Genomic DNA, 27,985 nt, shown 5'->3' with positions numbered 1-27,985 from the left:
TCCCTTGGACATGGAGGAGTTGCAGTATTTTTTTCAGGTAGATGAGGGGATGTGTGTTTGCAGCATGCAGGGCTGCCCTCCTCTGCTTCAGGGCTACCAGGAAAGGTGGGTTCTCCACTCCTCAGCTGTGCTCAAGGTTGCAAAGGCAGGTATTGGTTGTGTTGCTTTAAGTGCACTTTGGTACCTTTGTAAAAATAACGAAGTTAACCTGAGGGAAGTGAAGGTGTGCTGCCACTGCTGCTTCTTCCATTGCATCTCTGAGATGAGCAAAGTGACCAGCAGAAAGCTAACAGCTGGATTCACTAATGGTTTTAATGCCATCTCGTTCAGACAAGCTGTGATGCTGCCTGTGGACAGGCAACACGGGACACGTACAGGTCCAAGTGCCAGAACCTCCTGCTGGAAATCCCGTTCACCGTTAATTAAACGGTTGGTCCGCGGCACCGAACCGGCAGTTGTGTCACCCGGCGCTCCATCGCAGCACTTCATACATCACACCGTTACTCGCTGCTCACACAGAGGCCCCGCACACGGAATTTGCCTCATTTTTCCCTCCCGTTCTGTCCCGATCCCCAATTCTACACGCCCGCCCTGAGGTGACGCTCCCGCCGCCCGTTCCCGCCCGTTCCCGCCTCCCTCAGGGCTCGCGCGGCCCCGCCCCGCGGCGGGCAGGAGGGCGGGCTGTCGGGGCCGCGCACGGGGACGGCCCGGGCGCCATGTTGGAAGGTTGCTGAGCCCGGTTTGTGTCCGTGCCGAGCGGCGCTGGGAGCCAGTTTGCTGTGCGGGGTGGGGGGGGACGGCGGAGGGGAGCAGCGCGGAGGGATCGGCGGTGCGGATCATGGACGTCGAGAGGCTGCAGGAGGCGCTGAAAGGTGCTGCCGGGCGAGCGGCGGGGGGTGGGGGAGCGGTGTCCCCGCGCTGAGGGGAGCTGCGGGGCCCAGCGGGGACTTGTAGGGGCCGGGGGTGAGCGGAACTGCTCCGGGCTGGGAGCAGCGGGGTCCGTGAGGTGGGAGCGGCCGGGGATTCGCCGTGGGGACGGGGAGGGCCGGGCCTGGGCCCGCAGCCCCCGGGCTGCCCTCGCCCTGTGCTCCTCCCGGCGCTCCCTCGCCCCGCTCCGCCTCAGCTCGCCCCGTCTCGGCCTTTGCGGCCCGTCCCGTCCCCGAGCAGGGAACCAGCTCCGGCCGCCGTTGCCCTGAAGTCGCGCACCAACTTTTGCCGCCCAGGTGCGCGATTCTCCACCATTAAATAAATCGGCGTTTTCCAGGGCTGGAAAGTTGGAGGAGCTGCTGGGATCAGCCGAGGCGCTGTTGAAGCAGGGGGTGTTTCTGAGGGAGTCGCGCCGGTAGTTGAAGCGGTGGTTGCGATGTTTAATATAATCTTCTTGTCTTTCTGTTCCCATTCCTCTCGTGCCACCAGATTTTGAGAAGAGAGGGAAGAAGGAGGTGTGCCCCATCCTGGACCAGTTCCTCTGCCATGTCGCCAAGACGGGAGAGACCATGTAAGTGCTGTGTGTGCTGCGGGAACGGGCTGCTCCGGAGCTGGGCTGGGCTCAGTGGGCTGTGCTGGGCTGGGCTGTGCTAACTGAGCTGTGCTGGTTTAAGTGAGCTGTGCTAACTGAGCTCCCCTGGCCGTGTGCTGAACCTGGCTGGATTAGTTCTGTTTGCTGGCAGCTTTATCTAACGAGGAGCCTCTTCTCGCACAGGTCAGAGGTGTGTTCCAGGTGTTACTCTGCCCAGTACATGAAACCTGTTGCTCTATCAAAAGTTGATGCAACGTTTATTTTTGTTTTTTAATGGGAGTTTTGCTCAGTGTTATTGTGCCGTGCCCCTGTAACAGCTCAGTTCGTCCACGTCCCGCCCCCAGCCGTTCCATGCCCATACAGCCCGTGTCCCCGCACTCCCTCACACCCAGGCCCCATTCCGCCGCTCCGGGTCACCCCGCTGCGGGCTGGGCCGTGCTGTGTGCGGTAACTTCCGTGTTGCTCAGTGTTTGGCAGGAAGTGGGACGGCTCGTCTGCTCGCGCTGCCGCTGATGGCTCACTTTGTGGCAGCCGGGCTCCTTGTTTGCGAGGCCTAGTGCCGGCCTTTGTTCTGCCTCCCGGCTTCCCCGACCCGCGGGACATTGTTCTTTCTTTTCCCTTCTTTTTTTTCCCCCCATCTTCCCAGTATTATTGGAGTCGGTGGTTTTGAAGGAAAAACAAGTTGTGAAATGTACTTCGGTCTTTGAATAAGAGGCTGTGGATCAGCAGACATACACAGCTGTGATACTCGATGCTTTGGGACAGCGCTTCATTCAGTGTGGGCTCAGGGTTGTGCTTAGTTATTAACAGTGATTGCCTTCACCCTGATGGCAGCCACCAGGAGCCTCATGCAGGCCCCAGCCTTTTGTGTGTTCAGTTTCTTTTACTCTTTCTCTGATCTGTAGCATTGTTTTCAATATTTTCAAACCTTCCAGTTACATCAATTTTATTATTATTTTTTTAAGTGTCAGATCTGAGCATCAGAAGCATTCACTATAATCTGGAGGATGTCATGGGAATGCTGTTCTATACCACTTGGTTTGCTTCCCATTGTCTGTTGAATTCTATTTCATCTAATTTGTTTCTGTTTTCACTGGTATGTTACACATCAAAATATCAGAAGGGAATCAGTGGAAATTAAAATTTCATTATGGTCCATGTAAAGAGCATTAGTGTGCTTATAAGAATCATATGTAATACATTCAGGAGGAATGTATCAATTTGAAATGAGCTGAGTATCCTTTAATTCATTTTATACATTTAATACCTAGTTTATGCATTTATTATCTATTCAGTAGAAATCTCAAACAGTAAGAAATGCATTGTTTGGTGTTAAGATGATGAATGTCACAAACATAATCCTGTAGTAACATTTATTAGGGTTGTTTTGCAGCTCAGAGCTCAGTTTAAAACAAACGAACAAACACGATTAAGTTTGTAATTGCACAATCTTGCGGCTTACTGGAGCACAATGGGTTTTGCTCAGTCACAGCCTGTTCCTAGAGCAGCACAAAGTACCTGTGTGTGTGTGAGGACCAAGGCAAACAGGGACAAGTGAAACGTGACATGGTTTTCTTTGAGTTGTTTCTAGTAGTGTTATATGATGTGGGGGGAGGTTCTCCGTGCTTTCTATCTTGCTCTGACAGCTGTTGCTTCTGTTCTGTCTTGGGTTCAGATGCCATGTTCTCGCCCTTCACACTGCACACCTCTTCCAGCCATCATTGTAGCAGTTCTTGTGAAAAAACAAGTAAAAAATTACTTGAAAGTGATGCTAATAAAGTAAATTATAGTGGTTTTTTTTTCAAGGTTAATATAGAAGCATGATCATGGCGTGCATCACTTGCCTTACAGGTTGAAAACATGGTCTCCTGTAAGCCATTGAGTACCTCCCTGCCCTCGTTGGTTTGAGTGTTCTTATTCATCCCAGTGAACTAGGAGCAGGTACACACAGGTATAGGTTAAGCTGTAATTTCACCCTTGTTTCCTTTGGCAGCAAACTTGGCTAACGCAGCCCTTGTGTCACTGTTTCACTTGTGCTTGTTCTACTGTTTATGTGGCTGCATGGAAACCTGGAGCTGGGAACTGCTGGTAGCTGTAACTTCTCTCTTGGCAATCTTGTTTCTAACAAGAAAGAGTTCATTGGATCGGGGTGTTGTGTCAGGTCAGCAGGAATGGCACAGGGCAGCACAGCTGAGGGGGTGTGAGGCAGGGACAGAGGGGAGGTTGTGCGAAGCAGCACTGCAGCTGTGTAAGGCTCTGCAGAGTGTCTTAAGTAATTAAATGCCTTGTTCTAAAATAAAAATGTTGCTAAATGTGGTTATGTTGTAAGTGTAACCTAAGTTATGTTATCAGTGTCTCATGTAAAAGCCTGATAGTGAAACCATGGTGTTAACTTCACCCATTTGAATCTTGAGACTATCTTGTGCAAGGTCAGCCATTCACTGAATTGTTCATAAGATTATGAGCTGCATTTATGAGAGTCCGTCTGAACATCTTTTATTGTGTGTGAACAGAATCAGAGAATTGATTGCTTCATTACTATGAAACAGCTTTGTTTCTTAACAGTTTTGCTATGGTAAGGTTTAGCCTTAGGTGATATATAAAATTTATGGTTCAACCCTTTTTAATCTCGTGTTAATAAGACTTAGGAATTATTTTTCCAAAGGAGGTACGATTTCCTTAATTGATGTAACTTCACAAAGGTGTCAACATGGGGTTTCCTTGGTGAAGGCAAGGTTAGACAACAAGGATTGTTAGTACGAGTTTTTCTATGGGTTGTAAAAGATCAGCATGGCTTGAAAAGCTGAGGAACGTGAATAGATGATGTTTGTTATTCTTAATACTTCATGGTCTACAAGACTTCTGTGAAAACCATGACATGTTTATGTTGTTGTTTTTTTAAAAGAAATCTACTTTCTTTTTTAAAGTAGAAGCAGCTTTAAGAATGGTATAGAACAACTCATGGCATTGTGATACTGGAAGCAAGAGAGATGAAACGAAGGCAGCTTCCCACTGCCTTGTCTTTCAAATGCTTTTCTTACCTTCTAGGACATTTTCCTGGCTGTGGAGTTCCTGCCATTCAGTAGCAGAAATGTTTCTAAATTGTTTATTTGTGTATTTCAGCAAGAATTTGCTTCTTACTGGAATTTTCCTTTGGTTCTCAAGTCGAAGATAAAATGTAGAAAACAAACAAGATAAAAAATTCATTTGTGAGTCCTTTGTGTGCTTCCCCTGCCTGAGGGGCTGGCAACTTAAAAAGCACAGTTGCAATGTCTTGCTATGATGCAGGGTGCAATACAGCTCCTTCCCGACAGTACAGAAATGCAGAAATAAGTGGGAATGTACCAAAATCTTGAAAAACACAATGTGTGTGCAGAAATGATAAACTGAATGAGCTCCAGGCTTATGCAGAGTGTGCAGGTGTGGTCGGGGTGTCATGTTGTACTGGTTCTTACTCTGGATACAGTATAAAGAGCCATTAAAACATATTTCGTTTCTTTGTGTATTCAGATTATTTCCCCTTAGTTTCCCTAAAAGACCTGAAATATAAATTTGCACCTCTTCTAAACTTGAATCTTAAAGTTTTCTCGAGGACTGACATAAATGCAGTTCTGCAAAGTTTCTTGGCTCAGGCTTAACCCTAGACGTGATTGTAGAACAGATAGGGACACCTTTGGTACAAGCTGGTAAGGAATTCTGGAGGCCATGCAGTCTGACTCAGTACTGACTAGAGCTAACTCCCAAGATAGGCCAAGGCTTCTCAGCTTTTGTTTTCTTACAAAAATCCCTCATGGTGCTTCCATCACTTTTTTGTTGCATTGCGTTCATCACATAACCACACACACTGAGAAACTGCTTTCTTTGCAACCAGTTGGAATTTCCTTGGAGTAATTTGGGTCTGCTGCCTTTTACCCTACATTTGAGCAGCTCCAAAAGGAGCCTGTTTCCATCTTGTCCATACACAATTACACCTTCAGTGGTGAAAAACAGTAAATTCCTTCGAGCTCTGTCTTCAGACAGGCTTCCATAGCCTCCCCCACAGGCTGCAGCTGTGATACCATCGTAGTGACCTTCTGTTTCTTGCTCTTCTTTTTGTTGTTGTTTTGTTTTTTTTTTTTTGTACTGCACAACTTCTGGATGTGGGATAGCAGTGGGAGACTTGTTGGTGCCAGGCAGGGGGTAACACTGCTGGTAGTGCTGACATACACCAGTGCAGGTGGCAGCTGTCATTCACTGCAAGGCCACGTGGCTGATGTTCATCTGGCTGGGTCCAGAGCACCCAGGATCCTCTTCTGTCGAGCAGTTACCTTGTCAGTTCCCAGCCGTGGCTCCATGCTACCTGCAGCATTTTGTATGTGGTTCAGTTGAATTTTGTGATGTTCCTGCTGAGCTCACTGCTCCAGTTCTCTGAGGTCTCTCCAGATGACATTCATGCTGTACTTCCTGTGAGCCACTTCCACCATTGTAACACCATTGAGCACTACCGGGAAGGGCTGGTGTCTTCTCAGTCTGCAGACTACAAAGCTAAGATGGGAGGCTGTGCTGTGTGCATTGCTCAAGTCAGATTCAACTGTGTTTGCTCGACTGCAGAGTCAGTTATTGCATCACAGAAGTCAGTCAGGTAGATTAGACGTGGTTTGCTGTTGCTATATTACATAACTGTAAATGTGAGTTATATAACCATAGTTCTTTCAGAGATAACAGCAAAAAGCCTTTTCAGCCATTTCGTACTGTTTCCCGTACCCAGTGTGGCAGTAGATGTGTTTTCTTACCGGGCTTTTGGAGCAGTTCTTGAACTTGTATCAGTTCAGCTTTTATGTTACAGCACTGCAGAAATTTGCCACCTGCAGGAAAGATCTGCGTGGAGATGGCAGCGATGAAAGCATCCAGGAATAATTTCCTGCTCTTACCCTTAGTGTTTTAATGATGTATTTTGACCTGTGCAGTGATTTGTTTCAAATATATACATTTTTGTGGCCATATGACTTTTAGTTCGCCTAACTTGCTTAAATTTGTCTGATTTTTCTATAAGGCATTTTGGGTTTTATTTGACTACCATTTTGTTGCTTGACTTGTGTATGTTAAGCTTTTTTCCGGTAGTTCTTATTTAGAATAGAACCATTTTCTGGAAATCTTTAGAACAGCTGGGCAATGCAATGCCTTGTGAAGGTCTGAAAATGAAATAAAGTAATTCTCACGTTCCTGCCCTTAGTTAGTATTTTCTGGAAGAGGTCTGTGTGTTTTTGTTAGCGTAAACCTCTTCTATTTCCATGCTGGTAAGTGAACTGAGAGATGTGAGTAAACTTCCTTGCATTGTTTCCTATTGTTATTCCCTACTAACTCTGATTCCACCCATACTGTGTTTTCTGTCTCAGAATCCACTCATTCCTCCCAAGGACAGGAAACTGTTTAACAGTGAGCTGATTTATCATGCTAAAAGATGAGGAACAAGGAGCTAGAATGTGTCTGTATTATAAAAATTATATATGTAGCAAGCATCCAGTTGTGGTGCTTCAGAGAAGTCAAGTGATGTTGATGAAATCAGTTGCTCCTTGAGGAAATGCACGCTATTGGACTGCTTTATTTTTATATACAGTCTCTTCACCTGTTGGCAGTGGGGGGGTTTGTAGTGTAAAGGTCGAACTACCAGTGTCAGGTTTGTGTGGTGAACTGATCTTGTGAACTGATCCTAGCAAACCTGCGTCTCCCTGTGGAACACACATTGAAAGAAAATGATGATACTATGATCCCCATAGTAGTGCTGATTTTTCCCAGTGACCAGACTGCTGTATCTACAGATGTACCAGTGTGCATGCAAGTTTTCATTTGCACATACATCTTTCTTCCTTGCTGCTGTGTGCAGCTGTGTTACATATACATGTTCTTATGAGCAGACTTTGTGTTAGTCTTTTTGCAGGTGGTTCACTGTTACTTTGGGCTGAAAACCACTCCACTGTGATTGCATACCAGTTAGTGTACTTGCTTTTGACCATTATCTTTAGTTTTCCTTTGTTGATGTTCTTCTGCATTTAAGGAATTCATCTACCTCAATATTACCTCTGGCTCCAGCTCTGCTGTTCTTTGATGACTTTGTTCGTTGCTGTTTAAGTACTTCCCAGATTTTTTGGGTATTGTTCCACTTCTTATTACTCTTTACAGAAACTGGGATGTCTGTTTTTGCTTTGGTTGTGTAGCTGATGAACTTGCTCATCAGTTGAGCCTTGTGTTTTTTCTGCAGGTTCTGGGAAGGTTTGTTCTTTGTGGCACACACAGTGGGAGGGAACAAAGCAGTGGAACGTGTAAGAGGGTGGATACAAAGAAGTCTGGTTGTCTTGGCAGAGGGCTGGTTTGCTTTGTGGATAAGCGAGGCTGATACTGCTTTTTCCCAAGCTGATGTGTCTGGCAGGTCTCCTAGGTTAAGAGATGATGCTCCTTGAGAACAGGTACAACATCTCATAGTAGCTGAGGTGAAGTAATAGAGCATTGATTTGGTAAGATGGCTGAAGCTGATGAGGCTCGGCTCAGCAGTGGTAAGGGAGTATGGTGATACAGAAACAACTACAGCTTGTTTATCAGGTCATACTGGGATGGGGTGCCCCGTCTCAACCCAACCTTAGTGTATGAGGACTGAACTGCCTGGTGTAGAACCATTTGGTTGCATTTTGTTTCTGATTTTGAAAGGAATTAGTAACAGAAGTGCTATTCACTGATACTGCTTTCAGATTTGAGTGAAGCCTGTGTATCTGTGAGCTGACAAGTGCTGTATTACAGTGCAGAGCAAGTTCAACAAAGTTGTACAGGATGCTTCTTCCTTTATCTGCTTTCACAGCTCAACATAGTAAAGATCTGGCACTATTGTCTTGGTGTGACCTACTGCTCTCGAGACCCACAGGTTCCTGCTGGCTGCGCTCTGCTCATTTACCATGGCAGCTACCTGAGTTAGAGCAGTTGTTGCTGCTTATTTGCTTATTTTATGCAAACTTGTGAAACCTGAAAGAAATTCAGTGCCCTCTGTTATTCAGTATGTGGAGCTTAGTTTCTGCGTGAAAGTCAACATATTTACTGCTTTGATAACTGCATATATATTTATATTACTGAGAATGATTTTACTTTTGGGGCTGTTCCTATAGAGATGGGCATTTTATGTGCAAATTCAGGAAGGCTTTAAAATACACGGTGGTTGTTTTTTAATGCTTTGCTTAAAGCTGGCTCCCAGACTTGTTCTGCAGAAATGTATTGAGGAAGAATAATCCATTTTATGGTTCTATATTCACTGTGCATCAGCTCCGGAGTCCCGTAATTACATTGTGCCTCTGCCCAATGGATGATTTTTCTGCAGAATATCTCTTGCATGGGATGCACAATGAATTGTGCTGCGGGTTTCCTGCAGAATCTCAAATACACAATGTATGCATTGCTCTTGAAGCTTGCCTTAGACAACATTAATCTCCAGTGAATGTAGATTTGAAACAAAAAAAGCTAGGGAGAATGTAGAGATTGTTAGAGTTGCAATAAGTGTGGTCGTCTGAATTTAAACAAAATGCTCAGTTAGGGACAGATCTGGACTATTGTATGGGTGGTTCTGGAGAGTTATTTTGGCACAGAGGTGATGCCTTCCTGCTGCTGCTGGTCTTTTGGGCCAGTGCTACTCAAAGGCAGCCCTGTTTATCTGTGCAGCTGAATGGAAACATTCTTGGAGCTCTTGTGATTGTAACTTGGGAGAGAGAGGAGTCAGGTACCACCCCCACCCGCAGACTCCTTTCTTTTAACCTCACTGTCTGAGGTCATTCTAATAGAACTTGAGATTTGTAATAGATGTTTGAATATGTGTGTAACATGTTCTTGAAGAAGAAAGCAAAGTAAGATAACAATTCACGCAATGCGGAAGCACAGTCAGTGGAATAGTTTAGTAAATACACTATTTCACTTTTATGAGCCAAAGAAGATTCAAGTTTTCAAATGAAGTGGGAAATGTAATGATAATAGCACCTCCTTTTACCCTTCTGGACAGCTGCTGCTGCTGGTTTGTGGATGTTTTGAAGGCTTCATGTTACTTTTGTGCATTGCTTTCAACTCTGTTATAAGAAATTCAATTCCTGAATGAGGAGTCAATTACAGTTTCATCCTTTTTCATTCTGCGGTCAGTTAAATAGAAGAAAATGAAATGTGATGTGCTTGAGTTAGTCTTTAGGTGAATATATGAGGAAGTGATCTTTCTTGAGCAGTTCTGAGTCCCAGCACATGCCTCTTCAGAGTCAGTTGGATGTTTATTAGGAGAGATCAGAATTAGTCCCTCAGTTGCCTGTTTCTGTAGCTGAGTTTTGGTCTTTGTTGTTCCTGATGGTAGCAGCAGTAATTCCAAGTAGTGGAGAGGTGAACACTCACTGCTGTAGGAGGTGGGTTGATGTGTTCTGGTGGTTCTGGGGTGAGCTTGTCCTGCTCACAAAAAAGAAAGAAAGAAAGAAAAAGGGTGGGGGGCAGTGAAGGGTGTGGGACAGAGGTACAGAGATACAGAGACTTCGTTTGGGCTGACAGTAACCAGTGAAGGAAAATGGAGCTATGCCTTCGGTAGGAGATGGCAGTTTTTCTTCTTTGGAACTCTTCAATGTATTTAATTAAAATGAAAGGTAAAATGAGGTCAGTTCCTAATTTTACATCTTTCATCATGGGGAGATTACATTCTACATGTGCCTTCCATCTTTTATGAGCTCTAGAACAAGGTACAGAAGAAAGAAACAATTATTAAAGTTGACAAATCATTTCACTTAAAAAATAACAACAACAACAAAAAAAAAAAACACCTCTAACAGCATCTGTTTGCTGCAAGCAAATCTCTGTGTGAATGTAATGTAAATAAGCAGTAATTGGGGGATGCTAATATATTGACTCCTGTCTGAGACTGTCCACTGGTTCTTTCCTTCTCTGTCTTGGGAACTTCACGTTAAAATCGGTTTAGCTGAATGTTCAGTGTTTGTGTGCATCTGAACTACATCATTTGGTTCAGTCCTTTTGATTTATTTTCAGTATCTGCTTGCCAGGTGGCAGTAGTAGTAGAGGGGTGGACAGGAGGTACTCCCTGCTTTTACCTAATGCTACATTCTGACGTTTCTTTCATGGTCTTGTTCAATATCTTCTCTTGGTTCCCTTCCCGTATTATGTCATTTCTGGCATATAGTATCTATCCAAAACAGATGGCATCCTCTTAAAATTTAAACTAAGTGATTTTGTAATGAACTTAAACACTGTGAAATCTGAAGGCAGACATCCCACTGGGACTCCTAATGCTTTAAGTACATAGTTAAGTCTCTAGAAGCTTAACATCCTTGCAATATAATGTTGTTATTAATTACACCTGTAATCTGTGAAGCAATTCCAGAAAGATTTATGAAGTAATTACAGTATTTCCATTTCAGGAGGTAGCCCTACTTCACGCATACTGAATTACTGCTCCTGTTCCTCAGTTAATGTTAGGTGTTGGCCTGACTTACCTTCCATGTGTCTTATTGAGGTTTGGAAATTCAAATTGTTTGGAGTATATTTGAAGTGTGTAAACTGCATGTAGCTCAGTGTTGTATCTGCTACTTACAGACAGCTGCTGGGAAAGGAGATACAAAACTTGCTCTAGTTCTCTTCTGCACTTCTGGATGTGTTTGTACTCCAGACTACGTTTAATATACAACTCATTTAGTCATTTAGTGAGTTCAGGGATCACCATGTTTTGGAAAGCTCTCCATACTACTACAGGATGTTTGTTCAATGTGGATATCTTTTCTAGAAAACAGTTGGAAAGATCCTGTGTTGGTGTGGGAGGAGTAGGAGGATTATTGCAGTTTCTGCCTGGTTCTCTTTACTGGGTCTAGTTCTCTGACAGCTGCTGTGCTTTCCTGGGATCCTCCAGGTTTCAGGACTTGGTTTCCCCATTCAGTTTCCCCCGTTGCCTTTCAGAATGACTTAATTCCTGCTTTCTAATATTTGTCAGATCTGTCCTTAGTGTTGGCTTTTTGCTATTATTGTTGAAATTTCGTGGCTCCTGCAGTGCATGTTGTAGGGCAGTAGAATCGATGGTGGGTGGTAGGAGGAAAACGAGTTAATTCTCTGACCTCCAGGTGTATCTCAATAGTGTGAGCTATTGATGGGGTTCTTCTCTCTCGCTGTACAGTAAGGGACAAAGCTGCTTTCTCGGTTTCATCAGTACAAATATTTTAAGTAAGCAAGAGATAAGGGAATTAGGGAAAGTACTTCTGCCTATCAGCTCCTTTCTTTTTCTCCTTCCCAGAGATGTGGGAGTGATAGGATTAGATTATATCCATCCAAAATGCAATCTTGTTTTTGCTATGCGTTTTTGGAAAGATGACTTCTGTGCAAATCATGTTAGCAGAGAAGCAATCTTAGCTTGGCAGGAGGTGCTTTTTAGCTACTAATTCTTTTAAGTAAAAGCACAGCATCAGATTATGTGAACTTTGTGCCAAAGGTCGCCCCTGTCCTTGAGGAGTGCTGTTTATCAAAGAGCAATGGGTGAGTTGGTTGGTTGCTGGGTAGCAGTGAGTTACTTCCAACAGACAAGCACTTACTTTAAGTACAGGTGTGAAATGGTTTGCTTTCATTGGAGAGCTGTTAATTGAGGCTGCATTGGTTCTTGTTTCAGATCTGCTGCTGTGAAGCCATGTTTGTATTTTGTTGTTTTTAAACTGTTCTGTGTGCAGTGCAGATCTCTTGTGCCTCATCCACTCTCAGTGGCGAAGTATGTTCTTGTGGTACTGGTGTAACTGTGGAGTTGCATTGCACTCCTTTGTGTCTTTCTTCACAGGGCTTAAATTGATGTCCTTTGTGGGACTGCTTCCATCCTGGGACTTTGTGTTTGTTCTGGGAGTAGAAGGGGCATTTTAAATGTATTTTTTGTTTCTTTCATTGGGTATTTTGTTGCTTGTCACTTTATTTCAACTCTGATCATTTTGTACCTTCTGGATCCAGTTTATTTCCCCAGCCTTTCCTCATGCTCGCTCTTTAATTACATGTAAACATTCTCGAATCTTTCTTCTGACTTTCATTTTGTTGTCTGTTCCATCAGGTACGATGGTATGGTACTAGAAAATCTGTGAATACCTCATAGCATAATTACTAGTAATCCTAGGACGTAGTATCTTCTATTGAAGTAATTCACAAAGGCAAACTAGGCTGGTGCACTCTGATTTCTATTCTTTCATTTGTGACTTGACTATTAAACTTCTTTCTTCATTTAAAATTCTCAGGTATATAATACGGGCATTTACATTTCTCGAGGGAGAGTTTGTGATGTGTGGTTCTGCTTGGGTACGTGTGTGTTCAAGCTGTAGTTGTGGAAGCATGCTGGGATCGCTTATTCCTTCCTGCCTCTGGTGTCTTCTTTCCTGGCTGTTGCTTTTTTGTTACAATCAGGGTTTGTTGTCTTTCCCTCTAATTTTTCTGTGTATCAGAGCAAAACCTTTAGGCGAACATAAGGGAGGGGTGGTGCAGGAGTTGGTGGGAGGGAAGCAGGAGGATTCTTTCTTTAAACAGAAATGTCTTCTTATGATGATTTAGAGTATCTGAATTACAGTCTCATTAGCCTAGGGGAGCTGTCTTTGTACAGATGTGATTATACAAGATGACCCGAGTATTGGAATGAAGATGGTTTAGATGTACATAAAACGTCTATATAAATATATATAATGTAGTTACACACACACACACACATATATGTATATGTTGAATTTAGCAAGGCTGTTTGTACTCCAGAACGCAAATACACCAAAGCATCTTAGGGTAAACTCCTTTGTGAAAGTATTGCTACTGAGGCTATTTCCACAGATCAATGTTCAGAGGAGTTTTTGTGCTTAGTCACAGGTCAGCAGGCAGTGAAAGCATGGGACAGAAGACATAAGTGTGTATTTAGAAAAGGCTGATTCTGTACAATGCTGAGTGGGAAGAACAAGTTTTTATAAACAAATCTGCTCAAGAGAATGCATGAATAGTGTTTTCTCCATGGAATTTTTTCAATTTGGCTTCTTTACAGAGCCTAAGTTGTTTGCCAGCTATTTGCTAGTATGTAAAACTTAATGAGATTGTACATAAAGCTATTTTGAAGGTTTTTTCACTTCTATTTGGGTGTTGACTCAAGTAGGGAAAGTACTTAGCAAACTTTGCTCATTTCAGTGTCTCCCATTCTAACAATGCAGCTGTAATGGAGATGTTGTATGCTGCTGTTATGGTTATTCTCAGGGAGTGTGTGCAACGTGGAGTGTATTATTTTTCCTTGAAAACAGAGAATTCTTTCTTTATCACTTCTCATTACAGTTGTCTGGCCAAGTGCCAGCCTTTTAGAGTGTGCTGGTGACCTAGAGTACCTAGAGGGGTAGCAATAGATTGCTTTGTGAAGCCCTAGGATAAGGCATTTTGCATCTTGATTTCTGTGGTGTGTTTTGCAGCAGTTTTCTGCCCATCATTTATGAACTGGTTGTTGTGCTCCATGTATGAGATATGAGTGTAGCCTTTCAAAAGTTAAGAAAAATGGGGGAGGAGAGGGATGTTCAGATTTTGTAGTGAATTGTCACAAGTGTGGGTAAGTTTCTCCATTAAATACACATAATTAAAGCATGGTGCAATACAATTATAGAAATCCTTCCGTAATGCAGTGGTAGTGATGAAGTGAATGGGTTGTTTCCATGTTGCTTCCTGTGCTGTTACAAAATGTTTGCTCTCAGAAGCCTGGAATGTCTCCTGTGCTGTGTGGGCAGTGCTGCAGAGCGGCTCTCAGTACTGTCTGTCCTTGTTTGTTGTAAACTCCATATTCTTGAAAACTTGAACGTAAGGAATTCTTGAGTGATAAAACCCAGTCGTAATGCAGAAGGTAATCAGTATTCCCAGGTAATTTGTTGTGGGTGTGTTTTTCTCATTTATGAGGAGATGGTAACTGTGATACATAGGATATTTGCCTTTCTGAGGAAAAGAATGCTTGTGAGGGTGCCTAGGTGCAGAACAGTGCACTACAAAAGGCCTTTCATAGGTTGTGTAACAGAAGACACAGAATGCTGTGCACAATTGCTGTTTGGTTTCCAGACTTGAAACTTTTTTTTTTCCCAATGAGTTCAGTGCAAACTTGAGGCTGCACTGTAGGCCCAGCACTGGTGTGAATGATGTGTAATTTCTGGACAATCCTGTGTTTGTACAGTCTTGCCAGGGAACCGGCTTACCGTACTTTTGATGACTGGTAACTTGTGTAACCATGTTTTGCTGTAGTTTTTCAAGTAATTATCATGCTTTAAACTTGGTAAGAAAAATAAGATCACCTTAGTTGCTTCGTCCATCCTGCATCCATTGTTGTCATACTAGCCTGAGTTTCATTTTACAGTCATAAAGTTATGCTGTTTTTTCTGTGGTTTTATAGCTGACTTGCATATGTTAATTCTTGTGTTCTGTGCAGGGTTCAGTGGTCTCAATTTAAAGGCTATTTTATTTTCAAACTGGAGAAAGTAATGGATGATTTCAGAACGTCAGCGCCTGAGCCAAGAGGGCCTCCCAATCCAAACGTGGAGTATATTCCCTTTGAAGAGATGAAAGAAAGAATCCTGAAAATTGTCACTGGATTCAACGGGTATGTAAGATTTTTGCCTAAATTTAGGATTAGAAAAAGAACTTACCATTTTTTGACTTTAGTGCCCTGCTCTGTTGTTGACAGTTCATTCCACTTCCTTAAATCAGTGAGCAGACGTAAATGTATACCTTGGAAATTTCATAGCAGTATAACAAATTTCTCTTACTTTGCATTTAAAATAATACATACATTAGTAATTTATGGTATGATATTTGAATACAAAGGTTGATCTTCTATGGCGTATCCATCATCTCAGGTTTTTCAATATGTCAGTACGTTTTTAGCAAATACTTTGATGAGGGATAGTAGCACTGCTTACACATGGCAGGTAAAACACCTTAAATTCAAGTCAGATTTCTTTCAGCATGTTTTGAAATACTTGGTTGAGCTGATTCTTCAGCTGTTCAGTTCTTAAACCTGTGGCAGTTCAGTAGGTTTTGAAGAACTAATGCTGTGATGAACATGGTGAAGCAAGGAGGCAAGGTGTATCTAGTTCTGAATTGTTCAATCCCGCCAGATTCAAATCCATAGTTCAGGTGGCACTGGCTGAGAGACTTGTGCTGTTCAATCTATTGCTGACTGTGTCTTCAAGTGTGTACTCCTTGTTGCTTTTGTAATTCTGGAAATCTTGTTTCATTTTAAATAAAGCTCCTGATTTATTTTTTGTCAAGGGTGTCTTTATTTGCCGTGTAATTTTAATAGCTTGCATAGTATTTCTCTTATTTCTTAACTGGATTTTGTACTTGGCTGTAAGTTGAGTCGCTCTGCTTGTGAGCTGTGGTATTTGCTTATGAGAGACTTACTCAGCACTTTTCTCAGCTAGTCAGTGGATGGCCGTACTGTAAGCCTTGCCTGCTCTTTCACCCTCATATATCAGTTTTGAGCTGCTGCTAACACATCCTTACTGACATAATTTGATGTTAGGTTAATTATTTTTATTGTCGTTGTTCCATACAAATTAATATACTTTATAAGTCAGGAATTATTCCCTTATTGAGGAAAAAAAAGCTTTAAATTGCTCTTATATAAGACAGTTCTAAGAATGTGCAGTTCAGCGTGTTCTTTGCTACCCAATATTTCACTACACTGAAGCAGTTTAAAAATAAACCCATTCTGTGTGCCAGACTGCCTATCTCCTGCCTCCCCCAGCTTTTTGTTAATGCTTCGCTGCCCAGAAAATCTGAAAGGTTCCCACACTGAGGATGCAAATGAATGGGCTGCTGTTATCTCCCGTTGTTCCCAAGTGTTCTAAACAAAGCTCTGGGTGACCCAGGCATGGAGCTCACTGTGTGGCTGTGCTGCTCTCTTCTATTGCTGTACCACTTGAGAAGAGTGTGTGACTTGCTCATTCTTCTGGGTGAACCTCGCCTTTGAGGAAGCAAACTGTGCACATGAACTGTCTTTAAGAAAATAATAAAACAGGATGTTTCAGAAATTAGGGCTGTGGAATAGTTAATTCAGTAAAAACTACAGCTCCTGCAGTGAGGATATGGTGTTAGAAATCTGTATCATTCGTGATAGGAATATGTGTCCAAAACTTTAACAGAATCTGGTTTCAGTTTGTGCAGTTGTGTGTATTTAGGCTTCTTACACTTCTGGGATGTGCATGTCACTGCAGGGTACCTTGGTGCTCGATGAAGCCCTTTAATATGAGTTCATTGTTAGGATGTGTTTAGTAATACTTGCATGAAGTCAGAACAGAAAGGTTTCATGAAAAGAGATCTGAGATTGGCTGTTTTAACCTGGCTGTATCTTACAGATATTGGATGTGTCATGTTCTTCTTGAGCCACATTCATGTGTTGTGCTTCACCGTTCCTTTGGAGTAGGAAGTTCTTGAAAGACTCGCTGTTTTCTTTACCTTTGTTATTGAAGCAGGTTTCCGAGTCAGCCATTGGAGACCTTAGATGGCAGGAAAGTCTTCATAGGATCAAAAAAATAAATCTTTATAATCACAGTGCAAATTCAATTAAGGTACTTTGCATTCTAGGCAGTTCATCTGCTTTCCTCAGTATTGCATTTAAAATGTATGGCGTGTCTAATAGTTTAGTCTTCATTTTGAACAAGACTGAGTATTTTAGCTGTAATGACAGGATTTAGAAGGATTTTAAGGCAGATAGTGGTTACCCTGAGAAGGCAGGTCAGGACCACTCCTGCAGTTTGTGCCCTGAACCAATGATCTCTCTAAGCATTTGCAAAGATCGCTGCTCGTACTGCCCACAACTGTCATGTTAGTGTTCATGTATAGACCTATATCAATTTCAGTTCCTACTGAAGTATTTTCACATTACAGGGACTTTAAAATGAAATAATTCATAATTAACCTGTGCTGAAGCTAGTTCTGGTTGGAATTTGCAAACTACAAAGATTTACAAATGTTGAACAAATTATATGCAGAGGATACGATTCTGTGACACTTGGTGCCATCTACTGCTCAATAAATAGAGTTCAGCTTATTATGGAAAGTTTAGGAAGGAACAGAATTGGTTTTAGCTTTTACTTGAACTTATCAGTATAATAGGAGTGAAGCTTTGGGCTCCACGCTCTCTTGAATTTGCTTACTTCTGCAGTAACTGGAACTGTATCGACGTGCAAAAGTTGTGTCACGTCTTTAAACTCTGACGTGCCACATTAGATACAGCTGAATAGAATGGAGCCAGGCCAAGATTCTCCAGGTTGTTTTGTACGTTTGGTTGACAGAAGATCATTTAAAATTGTTTATACTATTTTTTCTCTAACCTGAATTTGAATGGACAGTTTAAACTTCTAAAACTTCAGGAAGACTCTAATTAAAGACTTTTCATCCCAAAGGCAAAATGGCCATTAATGAGAAACAGTAGGTACAATTATCGCTGTACCTATGTGGAGCAGATAACTGATGGAGGACATGGTTCTGTGACTGAGTGGGGGAGGTGGGAGGTTGGTTAAAGGTGAGCACTGCACAGAGGTTGAGCGTTGTGAAGAGCTTGGTGTCAGGATGCTCACGGGGTGACCAGAAGCTACTGAACAGCAGCAGTGTTTGATTCAGTGCTTAGTTGGCAGCATTCTAACTGTCCACAGCTGCTTGATGGGCGTTAGCTTGACCATCTCTCTATTCCTAGAAGTAATGATAAGATGATATGGTGTATCTCAGGGTAAATAGAAGTTATGAACTAATTAGCAGGGTCAGTGTGGTAGACAGTCTGATTTTTCAGATAGCTGCATTGGAGCTGGGGCTAAAGGTGTTACACTGCAGCATGTTTTCAAGTTTGTAACTTCCTCAGTAACATAATGCACAGACAGTTCTGCACAGTGGAATTAGAGGTCACTCCTTCTGCTTGCTTGAGTTGGAGAGTTGTGCTGCAGTATGATTGATGGTAGCTGTGCTGTCATGTTTTCACTGAACTCTAGTGGTAGATCTGTGCATCTTTAAAAACATGGCATTTTAGCTAAAGAAGTAAGCTTGAGTTGCTGCGTTAATTAATAAATGAGGGTTAAGATGCTGTGTGTACTCAGTTCTTTAGAAAATAAAGGTTGAATATAAAAAGATACCAGTATAATGCTATATACATACACGTACATGCATGCACACTTGTTGGTGATGCTCTGGATTCGGTGTATCAGTCATTCTCAGTTAAGAACCGGTTCTTAAGTATCACTGTACCAAATATTCTTTTAGATGTATTTTTGAAGTGTTAACGTCTGACTCGAAGCAGTCAACTGTAAAAATGCATAAATGATCGTTATTTTATTGAATCAAACTATTTTGTTATTTTGTGAAAAGTCAAATTTGTTTAAATTGTGACATTGTATATGAATTTGCAGTGAATGTGTGACATCTCAGGTAACTGGTTGGTATATGTACACATTGCAAACTTGAAGCGGCAGATTCTCCTCTAAGCAGGGTGAAACTGCAGCCTTGTCAGAAAGCAAAGTGCAAACATGGTATTACTGATTCATATATCTTACTCTAATAATTTTTATTGGGATGTTCCTTGATAGACAAGTGTACTTTGTGGCAAAATACAGTGTTTGTAATGATTAAAGCTTAATGATTCCAGTAATTCCAATACTTAATGCTTTTTGTAAATGTATTTTGTAAAACATGAAATAAACTACAAGTTGAGATTTTTTATTTAGATGTAGTGTGTATGACTCAAATTTGTTTTGAACCACTTCCTTTTCTGTTCTATCTAATAAATACAGTCTTCAACTATTTTACTGTTGATTATCTGATTTCTGAAGTTAAATATTTTCCTCTTCATCATTCTAATGGATTGAGTTGTGGGATGATTTCTTTAGGTTGCTACTTAAGAGCTGACATGGTGAGCATAAAAGAATATCTCAATATATGAAATTAAGGGAAATAAGGCTTTGACTTATCCTATATTGCTAAGAACAACAAATTTCAGTGCTATTTTTTCTTCAGTCCTCTCCATAAGGGGGGGAAGCAATAATGTTGTTGCTTCCTTGCAGTCATACTCATTAAAATAAAATTAAATTGTTATAAATCTATTTTATTGCAGCATCCCCTTCACTATTCAGCGACTCTGTGAGTTGCTAACAGATCCTAGGAGGAATTACACAGGAACTGACAAATTTCTAAGAGGTGTGGAGAAGGTATGTATTTTTCTGAGAGAACACGCAGCTAAACCATCACAGTTACTATTTGAATGACTTTCAAATTACTACCAAAGGCCTCATGGATTCAGTATGTCTCGGTCATAGAACACCTAATAGCTACTCTTAATTGTGTGAATTGCTTCTGTATATTTTAACTTCAAAAGAGCTTGTGAAACAACTTGTGTAAGCTGTAACTGTTGTGTTTCCTACTCAGTGTACAGTACTCAGACTGTAGTTTCCGGAGGGTATGATGCCACTCTTCGTATTGAGTCCTAATTGAAAACAAATAATCAGCTGGAATAATTTATTTTTTATCTGTTACTTCCTTTCACATTTGGGTTCAGATTAGATGGAGGAGAAGGAATCCTTTCTCCACCACAGTGTCTTTTGTACTGGGTTTTTCAATCCTTTTATGTCACACAGTGTACCTTCATAAAATAGAAGTTTTAATTTGGGAGCTTTCAGAAGTAGATACTGGACTTTCAGAATGTGGTTCCACATTGCATTTTCTTGATAGCAAAATTAGCTTTAAGTTTCTACTCAGAATATCCAGTCAAAGAAAGCTTAACTTTTCAAGAGTTACCTTTTAAAGGGGCCTTTTTTCACTATTGTAGAGGATACAGTCAGATATTCTTGCAAGTTCAGAAGAACATGGTCAGTAATAAATGGTAACATGGATTTTGCAAAGCAATGATCAGCCAAAATGAGTTCTGTGAAGCAGTACCTCAAGTTCAGTCTTTCATTAAGGTTAGTTTGGGTTAATTTAGGTGGCACTGCAGGGGAAAAAAAAAAAGGCCGCATATAATTGTTCTGAGTGTTGATTCCGAGAAGACAAATGTACCTAAATTTTAGGCTGGATTCCGAGGTGTTAAAATGGATTTGGTTTTCAGTGCCATTGAAGAGAGAGAGATAAACAAAACACAATTCGTTATTTCTGCCCTTTTCATGTGGGGTCAGGACAGTGTAACAGTGGAAGTAAGACTGTGCCACAATCAGCTTCTTGTGCTTGGATGCCCATGTGTACAAATGGAGTTTCTTCAGCCATTCAGGAGTTTTCCAGCACTGCAGAACGTTTTGTTTTGCTTTACAAGGACACTTCAATTAAAACCTGGAAAGGCTTAGGCCTGAGGTTTAGTTTGGTCATCTTCGCAAGTAATCCACTCACAAAAATGCTGGCCTTTAATATAATTATGGTCTGATCTTGCAGAGCGGGAGCCTGACAGTTTTTCTCAATTTTTCCATCTGTTGATATCTCTAAAGAAAACTTGTTTGAAAGCACTTGAGCAGTAACCCTTGAAGTTCTGGGCTGTTGTCAAGAGCAGAAGTTTCCACTTCTGAGCACTTATCACATTTTTTGTGTATTACAGAATGTCATGGTTGTCAGCTGTGTTTATCCGTCTTCGGAGTAAGTATGATGTTCTTCAGTTCCTTGGAACTTCAATGTTGTATAAGTATAGTATAAGTATATATATAAGTGGGTGGAAGAATGAGTGCCTGTGCAATGTGCTTCTCTTCCTGATAGTACCAATATACAAAAGTAAGTACACAGAGTGTGGTTTTCAGTATAAATAGTTCAACAGTAGTAAGAGTGATCTGCACGTGTTTACAGATACGATGTAGTAATTTGGAAACATTTTTTTATTCACAGCATTCTAATTCTTATTTCTTAATTGTATTTGTTTAAGGAAAAATAATTCGAGTAGTTTAAATCGGATGAATGGTGTAATGTTCCCAGGAAATTCACCAGGTTACTCTGAAAGGTAAGTTTAACACCGGGAGTTAATACTTTCAATAAGGTTGTTACAGAAATAGCTAGCTCAGGTCCCTTATGTTTTTACCTATTCTCATCCCAAATAGACAGCGTCATGGCACGAATACCAACAGAGGGATGGGACAGGAATGGTAGGGATACATGCCATGATCTTATTTGATGCATCTTGTTGCTTAGAACTTTTTTTTTAGTAACCTTGTTGCTTTGAATTTTTTTTACTGTACACTTTTTGTGATACTGTTTCCATTGGAGGCTTAGTAATTGTATTGAGTAAAATAGGGAAGTGCACCCACCTCACCGTTGTATCTCCCAAGATGTTTTTGGAACTGATTTATAGCTGCTTTCTGCCTGTTTGGAGCAAATTCCTTTTAGAAAAGGATTGGTTGTTTTTTGGAGGATTTTTTCTTTTCTGTATTTGATAATTGATTTATTTTCATTATTTTTAAAGATCAAACGTAAATGGTCCTGGAACTCCCAGACCTGTAAATCGACCGAAGGTTTCTTTGTCAACTCCTATGACAACAAACGGTTTGCCAGACAGCACAGAACATAAAGAATCAAGTTTGCAGCAAACAGAAGATAAGAAACACAGGTTTGTGAGCAGTTAATGCATTTTGAGTTTCTATTATTCTCATCTTTTTTTCCACATACATTTTAAAAATACTTTAAAAGGGAATGGCCTTCCAGGTTACGTGTAGTTAGAGCAATATCTGCAGGAGGGTTCAAATAGTTGCTGACTGCTTTTTGGGCTGAGTAATTGCTGGCTCAGATTTTCAGAGTAACGTATCTTGTATGTGTATAGAATGTACAGTAAAAATGCAGAGTGAATATTAGAGTTCAGAAGTCCAGTTATATCTGTACCAGGATGATAAAGTGTAACTGGATGTGATATGTCATAAACATTTGCCATTAAAGCTGACAGTAGGAACTGTCTGGAATGTAGAGCAACCAGAGCAGCGTGATCGCTGTATTCTTCAGCAGTCAGGTGAAGCAGGGGTGATGCTTTTGAGGCTTCGTCTTGTAATGCATCAAGCAAGTTCTACTGTTTTCCTGCAGAGTGTTTAATTTGAAATAGCTACTTAAGAAAAAGAAGTGGCACAGGCTATAGAATACCTTTCTTAAACAAACAAAAAAACACCCTACAGCTGCCTTTGTTGTTTATAGTGACTCACCAGCATCTGACTCAGAAGGTGCTCAGAGCAGCCCGGTAAAAAATAAGCACTCTGAAGATGATCCTGCAGAAGCAGAAGGACATGAGGTAAAAAGACTTAAATTCGACAAAGAAGGGGAAGCCAGGGATGCACCAAACCAGTCTGCCTCCAGCGAAGTTTCTTTAGGCATGGGGGAAGAATCAGAAACATCCTCTACATCTCAGGATAAAGAAAAGGATTCTGCTTGTGTAAGACAGCATTGTACAGAGGAAGACGAGGAAGGTAACTCAGATTTTCCTTTATCCTTGCTTTGTGCATTTTCCAAGACGTTAGGATTTCCTTCCTTTTTCATTGTTTCCAGGAGACTGTATTATCAGAAGACGAGTAAGGAAGCAAGAATAAGTGACTTTTTTTTTTTTTTTTTTAAGAGAATGTCGTTATCCACTGAGGCACTAATAAAGTGAAGCTAATTATTCAAGCCAGAATTTTACTGTATGATATATTAGGAAAGTTTGGCTATCCTGATGCTGGCTATTGTGGTGAGGTTCACTGATGTTTTACATCTCATAAAATCTGGGCTTGTCACTTAAAGTTCCTACAACAAAGAAATTCTACTTGGCGTAGCTGGGAATGGAAAATAGCAGGATTAAAGCTTGTTTAAAAATGCAGTAGTAATACTGTCCTTTCACCATTTCTAGAGTCCTTCATGTCTCCCAGAAATGCTGGTCCAGACAGAAAAGATCAAGAAAAAGACACAGAATCCTCAACTGTGAATGAAGAGTCCTCTGAGGAGAGCAATCAAATGGAGGAGTCTGATCAGTCTCAAGTAGAGAAGGATTTACATTCAGACAACAGTGAAAGTAGTGGATCTGTCAGTAGTGGAGCTGACTGCAGTGATACTGAAGAGTTAGGATCCTATGGTAGTGAAACTCCAGAAACTTCATCAGAAGCCCCTATGGAAAACAGCGAGGAAGCCACAGAAGTTGCAGACGAACCTATGGAGCAAGACTAATTTAAATACACTTAGATGCAGTATTTTCCATAAGGCTCTGGTTTTACACTGTATAAATAATTTTATGTAATAAAGTGGACCTTTAGTTTTACAAAAGAAGCAGGTTGTAAAATAAACTTCTTGGATTGAACCTTGAAAGAGTTGTACATGATAAGAACTGTGAATACCAGCTCCTTCAGGTCCTGCTTACCGCTGAACTTTCGTTTGGTCAAATCAGTGGTTTGTGTATAGTTTTTTTTATTTAGAATAAAAGTTTTTAAACTGGAAGGTAATTATAATTTTGACAACTTTTTGGAGATTACCACACCTAGTTGTATGTAAGCAAGAAAGCTTTTTGTCTCGTCTTTTTCTGACAGCTATAGCAGTTACTTCATACTTTGGTTACAGTTTCAACGTTTAACATGTGAATTAGGGGGTTTCATGCGGGTTTCCAGATTTTTATTTCAATACACACTATGAAACCTTACGTTGTGTGTTTAAAATGTGTTGCATTTCACTCATATATGCACGCATGCACACGTATGTGTACCCTCACTGTTCTAAGGGGGAAATGTTATATTTTTCTGTTTCTACAAAAGATAAATACAGCAAATACTTTTTCTATAGAAGACAAAGTTCACCTTTCAAGGCACTTTTCTTTTGCCTCTGGGGGAAGAAAAAAAAAAAGGCAAATAAGATCTGGCCCATGTGAAACCCTGGAAATATTGTCGAGAACACCAGAATACACACATTCCAAGAGAACTGTTCGAATTACAACACTTTTGTATACTTCTGAGGTGCCTGAGTGAAAGGATTTCATTTATTTATGAGAAAATGTGCTTTACGTTGAGAACGTTGTAACGGAAACATTAGCTTAAACTTTTGTAGGAGAAAATGTTTGACAATACGCTGAGAAAGTATCTGGGGAGAAAGGAGCAGGTACTGCAGTGCTTGGAGCAGTGCGGGCTGCAGAGGAGTCACAGTCATTCTGAGCTATGCAGATGGCATCGCTATGATCACAGCACCGTACTGGAAGAGTTAATGTATGACAGTGGTGACGTACCTGAGCTAAATAATAACTAAGGTTTAGATGTGCGTAGAACTCACCATGATTTGTATAACGTTTTGGAAGTGAACTAAATCTTTTTGAACACGCTACCTTGACAGCCAGTGTTACGTTTTTGTTTCCAAACCAGCTCAAAGCACAACTACTGCTTTCCTCTCGCTGTTTTCCAGTTCCCATATTTAAAGACATGTGAGCTGCAACCTCCCGGTCACGATTACTGGCTGCCAAATTTATACCTGTTTTCTTCAACTGTACCTTTTTGATATTTAGGATTTTTAAATTTCTGTAAAGTAGATTTTTTGTAGGTTGTAATGAGTGCTCACTGCCATTGTGAAACGGTATATAATTGTATAATTTCTGTGTGTAAACTGAATGCTTGGGCTTTCAATACAGTATTCATATAAAGCAATAAATATCAATGTTACGAAATATCCGAGTACATTTTTATCAGCATAGTCCCCTTTTTGGCTTTAAGTTGGCACACCTGAAGTGCAGGAAGGAGCTGTGAGCTGCATGCGGATGGGTTGTACCATGGTGTGCGTTGTGTCAGAGGAATCTCGGTTGTTATTAGCGGTGATTGGGCCCAGGCTGGACGTGGCAGTTGTTTCCTGCTGGCTGTGTAAGCAGGAGGATCCGTGGAGATGCAGAGAGGAAATCCCTCTTCAGATTCAATCACTGAAGGCAAATTGTACTTTGAGTCACACTCACTGTGCTGAAGGGTTCGGCGTGTGGGACAGAATGGAAGGACTGATCGAAGCGTTGGAATTTCAATAACGCAGTGACATCTTTTTATTTCCCCCCGCAGGGTGTATTTTGCCAACAAGAACAACATTTTAAAGATTTCTAAGTTTCGAGATGTCTGAAGTTTTCTTTTAGGACGTTTATTTGTGCTGGTATTGTTAATAAACTCGTTCTTTAAGCACCTGTGGCCCCTCGCTAAGTCTGTTAAGTCCCGGCCCTGACCCTAGGGCTGTTCGACGGCCCAGCGCTCCTGGACACGAACGTGTGCTGGGGTGTGGGTGGGGAATTGCTGCCCCTATTGCCACCAAACACAGTTTGTGTCCATGTGAAGCTTGAGAAGCGATCCCAGGGATCCAGCTGAAGTGTGATGAAACAGGAGGGGGTGAGCAGGGTGCACTCACACTGCCAAGGGACACACTGAGGGCGGCACCCAGCACAGCACTGCATTGCACTGCACTGAGCACAGCACAGCACCCAGCAGGCCTGGCTCCCTGCACAGTGTGGACACAGCAAGGCAGAACCTCAGGGATGGGGAACCCTGCAGTGAGAACGTCACCAAGTATTTAAGGTAAGTAATGTTAGCAGCAAAGTGAGCTGATATTCCCTGCCTCATCCCAGTTCTCTGTTGGTCACAGAAGAGGGAGGGGGAATTGGAGCTCAAAAGCAGGTTGAGGAGGAGGGGTTTTGTTGTGCAGCTGTTTCTCAGCCAGGCATTTCTATGCAGATAAGCAGTTCTGTCTTTGGAACACCTATAGGATTCGAGACCTGCTGCAGACTGGCCAGCAGCACTCATTCAATTTTTTAATAATCTTTTGAAAAACAAAATGTGAGTGTAACATACAAAAAAACCCATCACAACACCCAGCAGCAACACAAACATACATTACAGCAATGGGGCTGGGGTTGGTGAGCCCAGCACAGGGACTGGCACTGCCCTTGAGGTCACCAGGAGATGGGGATTCCTGGAATAATGAGCAGGGTGAGAACACTCTCATGCAGCCTATGTCCTGTGATGAGAAACCTGAGAGGGGAACATGCAGAGCTGCTCTCTGGAGCATGAGGGCAATGCATGAGGAAGGAACTGAGACTCTAAAGGTGCCAGGCCTTGTGCTGTGACAGTAATGGAAACCTGCACTGCGCTGCTGACGCACATCGCTATGATATAGGCATAGCTCTGATGGCACTTGGCAGAGCCGCAGCACGGCTGTCCTGGAGGCTCAGTCACACCTCAGCAGCTCGGTTTCAGTCTGCCAAATGGGGAAGAGGTCTGCGGCAGCTGACAGCAACACTAAAACTCAGCTGAACCCTCCAGCAAAGACCTGGAAATCCCTCTGGACTTCCTTTCATTCCGTTTAGAGCAGTGCCTTCCTGTGCTGGGCTGGCACCGATGGGCGGGCTCTGTTGGCACGGAACAGCCGCAGGGAGCCCTGCACTCCCAGGGCTGCACAAGGACCGGCTCTGGGTCGTGGCTCCGGGCTCGGCTGCTCGGTGTGCGGACCCCGAGTGCTCCGTGCGCTGCGGGATGGGCGGCAGGGGGCGGCATAGGCCCGGGAACCGCCTTCCAGACCATCGGCTTCAGCTCCCTGCGCCCTGCTGGGACATTGAGCGGAGCCGCTTCTGTGTGGTGCCCAAACTTTACTACTTATTCTTTATTACTGAACAATTAGACTTGTTTCTTCCACAGGATGTCACCTTCCTAATGTGTTTTGTTTTGCTTTTGTTTTTAACCTAACAAACTTGGGATTCTCTTATCATTTTAAATCTTGTCCCCTTCAGATTCACACATTATAAACTTTCCTTTTAGCCTCCACCTTTATTCCAAGTGAAAGATGAGCAGCTTTGGTATTAAGATCTTTTCCTTTGGAGCCACTCCCCTCACTTGTCTCATACTTTTTTTTCTTATTATTTACTTATATCTTTGCATACAAATCATTCCCGGTGCTCTTTAATAAACTGGCCCTCTGTTGCATTTTATTAATAACTTATAAAGATGCTAAAGAGACACACCAGGTTCTCCATCAAGGTGAGTAACTATTTGTGAGACAGACTCTCACTTCCATTGGCGTCAATTATCTCCTTGGGAATCTTAACAAGGAATGACTCTCCGTGTTTACACGGGCCTCACTCTGTGCAGTTCCCACACCCAGGATCTTGCCTTCAGATGTTGTGGTGCCCAGGTGTCCTCATCCAGCTGTCCCAGCTAATTGGCTGCACTCCACATTCGGTGATTCTAACAAACTCCATTGAGTAGAATGCTGACATCTATTTTTCCCTACCAACATGAGGGCACTGATCGCCCAAACTTGCTCTTCTTTTTTTTCCTGAATCCATACTTGGACTCTCTTCCTACAGAGAATAAAGTAAAATCTTGCAGACAATACAAAACTTCCCTTATTACGATGCATTTCTTTCTGTAGAATACTGTAACTTAGAATTAAAGCTACTTTAAACAACAAGAAGAAAAGTGTTGGTTTTTTTTGTTTTGTTTGGGTTTTTTTGTTGTTTTGGGGTTTTTTGTTTTGGTTTTTGTGCTCTAG

The 27,985-nt window shown here is 41.9% G+C and overlaps 1 protein-coding gene across 2 annotated transcripts; it reads left to right on the top strand.

Moving 5' to 3' along the window:
- Positions 1-698: 698 nt before the first annotated feature.
- On the top strand, positions 699-25,629 carry PPP4R2 (protein phosphatase 4 regulatory subunit 2). 2 transcript variants are annotated; one of them, XM_085516171.1, is made up of 10 exons: positions 699-872; positions 1,417-1,498; positions 3,371-3,470; positions 14,958-15,128; positions 19,632-19,725; positions 21,096-21,133; positions 21,414-21,488; positions 21,948-22,091; positions 22,664-22,932; positions 23,349-25,629. In XM_085516171.1, exons 4-10 carry the CDS (start codon positions 15,010-15,012, stop codon positions 23,660-23,662), a joined length of 1,053 nt encoding a protein of 350 aa, XP_085372297.1. In that variant the 5' UTR covers positions 699-872; positions 1,417-1,498; positions 3,371-3,470; positions 14,958-15,009; the 3' UTR covers positions 23,663-25,629. The 2 variants fall into 2 exon arrangements, with proteins under 2 accessions (XP_085372297.1, XP_015730608.1); XM_015875122.3 differs by lacking the exon at positions 3,371-3,470.
- Positions 25,630-27,985: the final 2,356 nt, after the last annotated feature.

This window comes from Coturnix japonica, chromosome 15 (assembly GCF_054131305.1).
Source record: "Coturnix japonica strain WE chromosome 15, WE-NBRP24, whole genome shotgun sequence".
NCBI classification, from domain to species: domain Eukaryota; kingdom Metazoa; phylum Chordata; class Aves; order Galliformes; family Phasianidae; genus Coturnix; species Coturnix japonica.
This window is presented reverse-complemented; position numbering and strand designations above follow the sequence as displayed.

Bases quoted from the DNA above. Each gene is read 5' to 3' on its own strand.
- PPP4R2 (XM_015875122.3), top strand. From the start codon at position 839: ATGGACGTCGAGAGGCTGCAGGAGGCGCTGAAAG. The intron at 1,499-14,957 runs GTAAGTGCTGTG...TGTTCTGTGCAG, and splicing joins GCCAAGACGGGAGAGACCAT to GGTTCAGTGGTCTCAATTTA. The intron at 15,129-19,631 runs GTATGTAAGATT...ATTTTATTGCAG, and splicing joins ATTGTCACTGGATTCAACGG to CATCCCCTTCACTATTCAGC.